The 12,233-nt window shown below is 37.6% G+C and overlaps 1 protein-coding gene across 5 annotated transcripts in view; it reads right to left on the bottom strand.

Annotated features, from left to right (window-relative positions):
* spryd3 (SPRY domain containing 3) overlaps positions 1 to 12,233 on the bottom strand; it is a 77,314-nt gene that overhangs the window by 43,521 nt on the left and 21,560 nt on the right. For all 5 annotated transcript variants that reach the window (XM_016510850.1, XM_016510852.1, XM_016510851.1 and 2 more), the window contains 3 exons: positions 7,156 to 7,280; positions 6,817 to 6,952; positions 5,033 to 5,221 (listed from right to left, as the gene is read on the bottom strand). In XM_016510850.1, coding sequence (XP_016366336.1) covers positions 5,033 to 5,221; positions 6,817 to 6,952; positions 7,156 to 7,280 — 450 coding nt within the window. The remainder of the gene's footprint in view (positions 1 to 5,032; positions 5,222 to 6,816; positions 6,953 to 7,155; positions 7,281 to 12,233) is intronic.

Raw genomic sequence — 12,233 nt, 5'->3', positions numbered from 1 at the left:
AATATGGATATATTTCTTACAAAAACGCATCGATTCGCTACAGGAGGCCTTTGTTCACCCCCCGGAGCCGTGTGAGACACTTCTTTTTTTATGGATGGGCCAAACTTCTTTTAGACTGATGCATGCAACACCCGCTGAGTGGCATTAAACAGCTTGAAAGATCAAAGACAATTTTTAATATAACTCTGACTGGATTTGTCTGAAAGAAGAAAGTCATATACACCTAGGATGAGGGTAGGGCTGGGCGATATGGCCTAAAAAAAAAAATCACCGATTTACGATTTAAATCGATTTTTCCCCCCCTACTTAAAATCAATCTGCAGATGACAAAGAAATTGTTCAACACAAGTTTTAACTTTATTTTGTTTTGTTTTTCCCTTCTGGGACTTGATCTGGAAACAACAGAAACAACAAGCCAAAAAGGGCAAAGTCAATCAGAGAGCCACTTTTACCACAAAGTATCAAAAATTAGGCTACATCTAGTCATAAATAGCATGTCTTTTTATCAATCTGTCATCTCTGATATGCAATGCAAAAGGGGCTATCATTCTTTATCATTTACCAGTCAAATTTGTAACTGAGACAAGATGATTTAAAAAAAAAAAAGCAGGATTACCTTAATGCTGGAAAGCATTTTTAGCATTTTTTATACTAGCCCATCATGTATCTAACCAACCAAGTGCACATTCGGCGTTAATAGAGCAAGTGTAAATATCTTTTCTAGTCTATATTTCCATCTTGTAACGCCGCTGTTTTAGGTATTTTTTTAAAAATATATAAATTATTTGTAATAGAGCAGACACTGTCTGACCGTGTCTACACACCGGACTGCGCTAAAAGTCTGTCTACACTTGTTGACACTACAGTTGCAAATCATCTGAACGTAGTGTCTGTACAGTTCGTCATAAATAGAATGAGGCATCAGTTTCTGAGCCCATTCGGAACCACGGGAGCCCAGAGGGGAGTGTCGGCAGATGTTAAAGAGAAAACCAATTTTCATTCAAACAAGTCGACGTAAACTACACATTCGAGTTAAACGATAAAATTGATTTATCGCCCAGCCCTACTTGAGGGTGAGTAATTTATGGGCTAATTTTCATTTTTGGGTGAACTAACCCTTTAAGGAGATGTCTTAAAATGTTTATACTGCTTATTTCCAGTTTTGCATGTTCAAGCTTTCCATGTCACAATTAATTAGAAGACGCACAAGGACCAATAGAGTTTGGTGTCATTGACGTCAAACCCACGATGGCACGCGAAGTTTAAATAAGCAAATCTGATAATGTCTCCTTTTTGCATACCAAAGCAATTAAATTATGACAGAACTTTAATTGTTGGGTGAATTATTCTTTCACCTGACTTGGATCGCTTGAGGTTCATCCCTATTAAATTCATTGCGCTGTTCTATGGTGACGTCACATAAAAGTTGCGGAAAAGCCCAATGGCCCTGTTTGATAAACAAAGATTACTTAACAGATTAAAGATCTTGGCCCGTATTCACAAAACATTTGATCTTACCACTAAGAGTTCTCCTAAATAGCAGTAAAAGTTTTTATCTAAGAGTTTTCTCTTAAAACCTATTCACAAAGCTGCTGAGACAAACATTTACTAAGGAATAGAGAGAAGTCTTAAGCTAAGAGTAAGGGCGGGGTTGACCTCATTGCTATGGATGATGTCAGCATGCTTACTAACTATGCACACAGTGATTGGCTGATAGTGTTTGTCAGAGATTTATTCATAGAAATATTGAAGAGCAACAGCCTTTTAATTAACAGAGTAGAATAATCATGGCTGATAGTAAGACATGCAGTAAAAAAAGAAAACCAAACTGGATGCAAGAACAGCTGTTACTTCTTGCCCAACTGGTTAATGAAAACAAGGATATAATCAAAGGAAAATTTGGAGTTGGGATAACCTCCAAAACCAAAGGTGATACCTTGTTAAAAGCTTATCATTATCAAACGTTTCTAAAATGTTTATATTCTGAGGCAGATTGCTGGCAACAGCCATTTTAGGATAGTTTGTGGCTTGGTCTTAGTGACTTAGGAGTCCTCTTCACTACTCTAAAGTTTCACAGATTTAGCAGGGCTTGCAAAATCGCTAGCCCGACGTCTGGGGGCTACCGTGTTTTCCAGTCGGGCTACCAAAATGTATCACTTCCCTGCCCGACGGGCTATCTTGAATAGTGATATAAAATCCCTTCCTTGATTCGCGTTGTTCACTCACTTGTAGGGGTGAAACGGATCATAGTTTATCCTCTACACGTGTTTCTAAGACTTACCAATTTAAACATTCAAGCGTTTTAAACCATTCATGCGCATGAAAAATTCAGTTCGGTGCTCACGCACACACGCTCAAAGCGCGCACATACAGAGTGGCGTTTCAGGCAGAGCATGAACACAGAATTGATTCCTCTTTCGCTTGAATGGACACATACACTCAAAATTATCTCAAAATAACTATCTCGGCAAGTATTTTCATGTTTTAAATTAAGGTAAACAGTGGAGAAAGAAATCTCACGTGCATCATTATATTGGATCCGTGCATTCGGTCTTAAAGGGGCAGCAGCCTATAAATACCTGCTGTTTAAGTGCCACCTGCTGTCAGAGAGTGACATTTGCGTCTCATTCAGCCCGTCTGCTGTTTTTGTTTCGTTCAGATTTTTTATGTAGTATCACAAAGCTAAAGTCAGACCATTTTGTTTTTGTTACAAATTTCAACATTTTACAATCTAAATAACATATATGCAGCATATTTGTTTGGATCGTGATTTAAATACACAGGCAAAACCTTAGTTTACTTGCATGGAGAAATTTCTTTTATCTGTATTTATTTATTTGATTTGGGATTTGTTTCAAAATTTCAAGTTAGTATATTGTTTGACATTTTCAATTTCACAAAGTAATGTGCAGCCTTTTGGTCTTAGAAATAACAAAAGGACACCTTTTTAAAAATCTGTCTTAAATCTAATTTTGTTAAAGAAATTGTGAGAAAATTGTATTGTGAAATCAGTATCGTGAATCATATCACATCGTGAGTTGAGTGAATCGTTACATCCCAATATGTTACTAGTTTTTGCTGTAGTATCGAAGTAGTAAATTGTTCTTTAAATAATAAGTGTTACTTAAATAATAAAGAACCATATGGTTTTTTTTTTGCTCATCTGAAAAATGATCCGATCTGTGACTTAAAAACACGCCCATTATTTTTAAGATTTTCTCCTAAATCGGCGAGTTATGAGCTACTTTTAGCCTTAAGATGTTTTGTGAATATGGGCCCTGATGTTTATATCTATACTAATACAGTAATAAACTTGTTTTTCCAATGTCTTACTGAAAGACAGACGTTTCTAAGTCATTTTACCACAGAATAGAAATGTGCCCCAACAAACTATCGCTGAAAGACAAGAGCTACTCCATAAATGGAGGGAATGACTGGTGGTGTTCTGAAAGCCGCAGACAGCATGTTGGATCCGTCAGAGACAGGCCACAAAATGGACTCTTGTGACAGACCGTGAAAGAACTCCAAGTCTTGGTTTACATTAACTTGTGCCTGAAGAGGAGGAGATAAGCATCTTCAAAAGCTGCCAGACGAACATCAGCTATTAAACCGACTAAAGAATCATTTAATTACTGGCATGCTGCTGACAGCGAGTGCTTTACACAAAATCCATCTTGTAGCAAGATTGCTAATTCTGAAATAAATTAACTCAGTGGAAATTAAACCATGGGGCATTCACACTTGGGTCCATCTACCAAACTTTTCGGGTTCTTGTCAAAACACGCCCTTATCAGCAGAGTCTTTAAGTCTTAGGACACCCTCTCGCCAAGCCAACAGGACTCACAGAGAAGGCACACAACTGAGAAAAACACATTTTAGAAAGGCAAAAAGATTCCTTGGCACCCCGTAAGTCCTCTTATTGAGTTTTTACAAGCTGGTCTAGTGCCAATTCTGGCCTGCGCTGCCCGGTTCGTGCCATCAGCCCAGTGAAGCATAACAACAGTGCGGCACTTTATGCTGAATGTTTTCATGACCTCAGTGCAGCATTAATAGAAAGAGGAAGGTCCAGGGCATCAGATGGGAAGGTGAGCACGATGGGCACACATTCTTTTCTCAGAAGAACATCTGCATGTATTGCACCGGAGTCTCACTCTATTGGGAGGTCTCTGCTCCACAACCAATCCAAACACATGACTGCTTGTTCCTTTCAACTTTATCTAAACACTACTGTGAGGAATTATGGGTGAAAAAACGTTGCAAGCAATTCCCTCCACTCAGTCACAACTGCACATGCATTGGGGTTCGGCAGACTCCTCTATCACTGCGTTCCTCCAGGTGTTTTTTTTCTAGGAATTAAGATAATTTCAACTTGGTAAATGGCTGACAGGAAGTAAAATGATGTGTGGTTTTTGGATTTATATCATTCCTGTCGTGATTTAATGGGGAAAACCTGTGAGATATGATGGTTCAGAATATTTTAAGCGGGAATTACATCAAAGTAACACTAAAAGGCTTGAATGCTGGGAACACAGACCTTATTTATTGCAATAATGTTAGAACTTCACAACGTTTCAAAAGTTTAGGGTCAATATGATTTTCTTTTTTAAAAGTAATTAAAACTTTTAGTCAACAAATATGCATTAAATTGATCAAAAGTGACAGCAAAAACCGTAACGTTTAGCAAATCTCTGAGCCAGTTTTATCATCCACCAGGCGAAAATTGCACATTCAACTGCTCAGAAATGAGCCGCGAAACTTCATCATTCATGTCCGCTATGGTTCAGGGTTCATTACAATCCCTAAGCTTAAATATGGCAACAGAAATATTGATTCTTGCCTTAGTAAGCAACACTAATTCCTAACAATATATGACTTCCAATTAACCTAGTGTAAATTATGGTTTACTTTACAGTCTTTCACCATGCCGACACTCAACTCATCATATTTTCCATAGACCTGCGGAGGCAAAAATAATTAAGAAACTCATTGGTTTCTCATTTGGTCTGGTTTTTGATGGCCATCCCCCACTCACCGTGCCACTGACTCTGACATCATACAGGCGTGCCCATTCATCCTCATGGCTGTCCACCATCATGACGCTGTCGTCCTCCTCCGAACCCCATTCCGCCTGCAGGTCCAACCGTACCTCCTCACCGAGGGAGTGCATACCAATGGCAGGGAAAAGCCCATCTGGAGCCACCGGCACCACCACTGACCCCACCTTCCCTCACACACACACACACACACACACACACACACACACACACACACACAAAGAGAGCGCTGTTAAAGCATTCCATAAAGTTAACCACTATTTTACAGCACATTATAACTGAGAATAAAGACTGTTCTTTGAAATGATGTCTGTATCACTCCTGACTCTACTATCTGGCCTTCAGGAAAACCAGTCACCAGAAAACAACCCTCAATTTGAAGACTAGACTATTGTGTGTTCAAAGCCTTTATCTCTACAGATTCTTGTAACCACTGTAGTGGAGTAATAAACAAAACTATTACACACAATGGACTAGTGTTGTCAAAAGACCTGGTACTTCGGTACCAAGTCGGTACTAAAAAAATGAAAACGTTACGGTACCAGGTTTTTTTTAAGTACCGGTGTACCGAGTACCCGGTCAACCCGGTTCTTGATGCACTATCCGAAAGGTGTGCAGATACGCGGTCTTCATAAAAGCACTGAGACGTGGCGACATCAAAAGGAGGAAACACAACAAACTAACAAAACACTTTAAAGATGCCTGAGCAGTTTGTGAGCGCAGCGCTTATTTGATTACAGCCGTTTCCGGGGAAACCTCTATCTCTCCCGCTTTACAAGTGCCTCCTGCTGGCAGAGAATGAATTTGCAAACAGAGTCTATGTCTGTCAAGCTTTTTTTTTTTTTAGTTAACTTAGTTGTTATTCTTGGCTGAATAACTCTAGAAGGTTTTCAAAAGCCCTTTAAAAGTAAATATGTACACAGTTTGGATTAAAAGAAAGTATAGTCAAATTTTTTAATTAGCATGTTTTTGTGTTTTGCTTTGGTACCAAAATTGGTACGGAGAACCGTGGATTTTCACTGGTATTGGTACCGAATACTGAAATTTTGGTACCGTGACAACACTACAATGGACTATAGAACTCATAGTTTGATGCAGGTGTTATGTGATTAGCTAAATAATGCTTAAATCTATAGTGTCTAATTATTTTTACATAGAGTTATTTTTACAAAGTTAACACTTGCAATTAATTAAATGTGTTTAACACTGTTTTACTTGGTACTTGGCGATTTCATTATTTATGTAAAAACAGAATTAAAGGGATGTTTAGAAGCTTTAAACTTAGATAAGTCCTAAATTAATTTTTACCTAAATTGTCTATAAATGTCATTTCATTGACATTTAAAACAGTCAACATAACTACCATTCAAAAGTTTGGGGTCAGTAAGATTTTTAATGTTTTTAAAAGAAGTCTCTTTTGCTCACCAAGGCTGCATTTATTGTATCAAAAATACAGTAAAAAGAACAGTCGAGTCTTCAATGTCAAATGATCCTTCAGAAATCATTCTAATATGTTGATTTGGTGCTCATTCAACATTTCTTATTATTATTATGTTGAAAACAGGAACTGTGATACTTTTTTCAAGATTGATGAATTGCATTTATTAGCATTCTTTTTAAGATTTTTTGTGACAATTTAAGAGTCTTACTGACTCTATACATTTCAACAGCAGTGTTCATCAGCAATACACTAAGAATTTGCATTAGTATTTCTGTAAATTGGTGACTGGTGTAAATTCGGTACCAAGGCATTGAGACTCACCTCCTTTCCATTCTTTGTGAAAAACACAGTGACAAGTCCGGCATCGAAAGTGTCTGCATAGATACCGCAACCGATCCGGTCACCACGGTTACATTTAGGACCAAACTGCTGACCAACAGGGTTGCCGTTGTACATTCTGTGAAGAGGAGAGATAGAGCCATCAATGACTTGTAACTGGAAAGGATCATGGAAAGAAGAAGTGACCCTGAATCAAAAAATTCCGCCAGGCAACCAACAAAGCAAAGTTGACAAAAAACACGTTGTTGATTAAGGTATTAAAATACCTTACATATTTAAACACAAGTAAAAGACAATGAGTCAAAAAAAAAAAAAACTTACTTTCCATCATCGGCATGGTAAGCTATTGAATGTGGAAGCCAGCCAGGCTGATGGTCAAGTTTGTAATACTGGGGAACCAGCCCAACAGCAATTGTCCCTCTCACTCCAGTATCCATAATGGTCACCTTGAAGTAGCATAAAAACCATTAAAAACATATGGGCATCAGTATATGTGCAGCACAGCTAAACAATTCTGTTTTTTATTTTTTTATGACAGTTTGTTTAGAAATGACTAAAGGTCAAAAGACGTCTTTCAGGGACTTCTATGCAAATGCCACCGGTAATGTGCGTCACTGATTCCAAAATAACAGACGGTGATGGAATCAACAGTTAACAAGAACCATTTGGCTGAGTCACAGGATGGAAATGTCAGGTAACCTGCTATTAAGAATTTTAACGTCTCGGCTACTACTTATCTCTCCCTTTGTATGCAAAGCATCTCGGGAACAACTTCCACACCCTCTCCACGGCAACCTCCTCGAAGCTAGTAAATTTCCAACATACAGCTATGAAATTGGGAAAGGACTGCCAAAGCTCATTTGTTAAATTGTCTCATGCTCGTAAATCAAGTTCTCAGACAGACAGAGCGATTAGTTTAATTGAAAACTCAACATGGAATAGGATTTGTTAATCTTGAGGGACTATCGTGCCAAAAAGATGAATTAATCCTGCTGCATGTGACTCAACAATTGTAGCCGTACTGTTGGAGGCGGCAAGCATAGACAAATTTACCCAGTTATTGCTCCAAAACTAAACTCTGTGCCCTCAGCCAAAACCACACATGGGTGTAAAAAGTCCAAGTTTCCTTATCTTCCTTGTCGTCTCTTTCGAGGATTTGCTTTCCAAGCTTTGAGAAGTGACTGTAAATCCTGAAAACCTACATACAAACTCTTGCTGTTGGTTTAAAGCCTTTCCTGCTGCAAATTCAGTGCACAATGATTAATTTAAGGGCACTCATTTATTTTACCACAGCTTCGACAAAAAACCATGCCATGAACCTTGTGGCTACAAAATTCCATGCCGGAGCTCCAGGGAAAATAATCAATTACACTAATAGAGATATTTCCAACTTGACTAAGGACAAAACTGATTTGCACATGCACACGTGAGCACCCTGAGAAAACAGAGCAGAGGTTAATCACTGAATGGCACTTCAATGTTGAAACAGGCAGTGACGGTGCAGCAACATGGTCCAATTTTGATGGAGCGTTGACTTCCTTGCCCACAGGGGCTGAAATGAAACCCCTGTGAAAATGTAATGAGTAAACATGAGGACGACGTTGATGCATATCCCGACTGGCAGATGACCTTTATGGAGGAGGAGGAAAAAAAGTTCCCAGACTTCACCAATCTGAAGGATTCTGCGTCACAATCAGGTGATGTAGAGCGTATAAAGCAGGGCTGTCCAAACTCGGTCCTGGAGGGCCGGTGTCCTGCAGAGTTTAGCTCCAACTGGCCTCAACACACCTGACTGGAAGTTTCTATGCCTAGAAAAAGCTTGATTAGCTGGTTCAGGTGTGTTTAATTAGGGTTGGAGCTAAACTCTGCAGGACACTGGCCCTCCAGGACCGAGTTTGGACAGCCCTGGTATAAAGCAAGAGCGAGTTCTTTATTGATTACTCATAGCTCACGGCTGAAGATGTCATATTCATTCCCACAGGCTGCAGATATTCCCAGGGTGCACAATCACGCACTGAGTTACGTTATTGGTCAATAAGATTGCCACACAGTCTGGTCTGAGACATCTGCTTTGAGAATTTTTTTAAAAAAGCCACAGATGATTATTAAATTAGAATAAATGTTACATCTCAGTAATTCCTTCAAAAATGGGCAGTAACAAAACATTGACTCTACAGATTTTGATTTTCAAATTGATTTTACAGAAAACTCCTCGATTTAAGAGACAACAAGGATTGGTATGCAAAAATATATATATATATTTTTTTTCTCCCCCAAAATCAACTAGGCGTGGATTGCCTATAATTACTGACGAAAATTAGGCTTTAGAATGTCTATGATAATGAAGATAAGGTGAAAAAAAAAAAGATTGGGTATTGAGGCAAGAACCACGGACATGGATTAGGTCATGATCCTGGGTTCTTGCTGAACCAAAATCAGAGCGTAACAATTGCTGCGTCTCGCTGTGTTCTGCTCACAGCGAAGGAGAAAATGTTCTATGGTGCGGCTAAATGGTGCTGAATATTGGGATCATAACACCAAGTCCTATCATGCAAACTAAAACTGTTCTTTTGAACTTTATATTCATCAAAGGAAATGAGAAAATGTTTAACAGCTTCCACAAAAATATTAAGAAGGAAAGCTGTTTATAAACATTAATAATAATAATAAGAAAAAAAAGTTTCTTGAGCACGAAATCAGTATATTAGAATGATTTCTGAAGAATCATGTGACAGGGAAGACTGGAGTAATGATGCTGAAAATCCATCTTGGCCATCACAGGAATAAATTACATTTTAAAATATTCTCAAATAGTTATTTCCAAATGTAATAATATTTCACTATATTTCTGTTTTTACTGTATTTTTCTCAAATAAATGCAGACTTGGTGAGCATTAACAGACTTCTTTAAAAAAAAAACATAAAAACTCTTACCAACCTCCAAATTTTCAACAGTATGTACCGTTTATGAAAATTTGACAAGAAAAATATAATATAGCAAAACATTAATAATAAAGATGCATGAATATGTATTATCACAACCTACATCTGCACACAAAGTAGGGCTGCACAATTAATCGAATTTCTAATCGTGATTAAAATTACGGATGCCACAATTACGTAATCATTCAAAGCGGCAATTAATAGTTCAAAGTCCACTTATGTTATGTGCTTAAGATGTGTTGTTTTCTTTCTATGGGTTAATGGAAGGGTTTTTCCATTGCTTTAATTTTAGTTTTAGTATAACATAATACCATGCATATTTTAGCTTTTTTTAGTTAAAGAAGAAACCAATCAAATGAAGTTGACATTTGAGGCTTAATACTATAGAAAAGCAAAAAGTTTTTTTCAGTTTGAGTGTTTTGTTTATTTTCATCTAAAAATATGGCATGCAGCTGCTTCAGTGTAAATAATGATAATCGTAATAATCGCAATTACAATTTCAAGGTAATAATTGACCATTATGATTTTTGGCATAATCATGCAGCCCTAACACACAGTAAGTAAAACATGCAGCTCTCGTTATGAATGTGCCACTGCCACAACACTGCATGCTAAATATAATGCAATATCCTAAATGGTCGCTAAAACACAGAAACTTAACCATCTCTGTGGAAGAATACACAACACAGTAACTTCTATAAAGTTGTTTATACTTTATGTTGATTAAAATATATTTGGTAGAAGTTTCAATTAATATATTATTAAATTTGTTTTTATCTATAAGAATTATATGTATTTTAAATTGACTACAAATAACAACATATTTACTAAATTTAAAGGACTTATTCATCAAAAGACAAACTAAGACAAAACCTATGTTTAAAAAAAACCTAATTTGAGTAACAAACAGGGTGTTACTTTCCCGCTCCAATCCCCCAGAGAGGAAGTTCATCACATCAGCTCAATCTGCCAGCAGCAGAAAACCCATCAGAGCGGTCTCCTGCCTCAGAAACACATCCAGGCAGCATCTGCTGCGCTCCATAAATTAAAAAACGCTCGCCCTCTCCCAAAGACTAATTTATAGCCCAATCCCTGTGAGTTTTCCTGTACTAAATCACCTGGGAGCTTCTTTCCCAAACTGTATTTTATGGCTAGAGAGGTAACGGTACTATCTGAGAATATCAACTCAAAGGGCAGTGTCTATTGTGATGTGGACAGACACAGGAATCATTACACATTTTAAAAACAGATTAGTCAGTGAGCTAAGTAACTAGCAGCTCTTGAAACTGGTTTCTGACAACCAGGGATGCAGCGAAATGAAAATTCTGGGCCGAAACGGAAACCAAAAATTCTGGATACACTTGGCCGAAAACTGAAAATGCTTTGTAATAAATATTTATTATTTTATTAAGTAATATAAAGTAATTTTGTAAGACTTTTTAATTTAACTCAATAACTTTAATGATACTGGATAATAAAAAAAAAAAACACATGCCAATAAAATAACATCTCTTATTGAAAGTAACACAAAATTGGACAGAAAATATATTAAATATCAATATATTATTTTTATTCAGTTTTATGCAACAGAATCAGATACAACTAATTATCCAAATAATGCATTGTCCTACAATGCTATTAGGCCTATTATCAGAGCATGTGAGTTAGGGTTGTGCCGATAGACGATAGTATCGTGTAGTGCTGGGCGGTATGACCAAAAATTTATATCACGGTATTTTTCAAAATTATACCGGTTTCACGGAACATGGCGACACCAGTATTCGGTATGAACCGGTATACCGCCCAGCACTAGTATCGTGTATCGACAATAGTCAGAGATATCGACAATAGCACGTCTTTGTCGATAGTCAAGACGATATTAGGAAACTGAGTTTAACGCCACAGTTATGTTAGAACGCATCTCATCCTTGTTTCGGAGGCGGTGCGTCGGGCTCGTTGTACGACTGATATATCGTTCAATTTAACTTTACTCCAAATTAGTGGTCGACCGATATTGTTTTTTTGACAGCCGATGCCGATATCTTGGAAAGCAGGGTGGCTGATGGCCGATATAAAGCCGATATAATTGTATTTATTTTAATTAGGGATGCACTGATACTGATACTGGTATCGGTATCGGGCCCGATACTGAGCTCCTGTACTCGTACTCGTCACGTCTTTGTCGATAGTCAAGACGATATTAGGATCATTCTCCTATAAATGTATTAAATTATTATTATTATTATTATTAGGCAGCCTATTATAATTCGGCTATTATTATCAAATTGCCCCGCTATTTCACTTCAGCACCGCATTCCACAGTCGCGCAAATGAGGATTAGAGCCTGTAACCGGTGAAGGAGTCTCCAACCACAAACACAGACGTGCATCGTCTGCTGATATAAGGTATTTCATTGCATTTTAACAAGTAATCTGAACGGCCTATATATGTGCAAT

Source organism: Sinocyclocheilus rhinocerous, unplaced genomic scaffold (assembly GCF_001515625.1).
Source record: "Sinocyclocheilus rhinocerous isolate Xijiao unplaced genomic scaffold, SAMN03320098_v1.1 scaffold714, whole genome shotgun sequence".
NCBI classification, from domain to species: domain Eukaryota; kingdom Metazoa; phylum Chordata; class Actinopteri; order Cypriniformes; family Cyprinidae; genus Sinocyclocheilus; species Sinocyclocheilus rhinocerous.
Note: the sequence above shows the minus strand (reverse complement) of the source record. Positions and strands in the feature narration are given on the sequence as shown.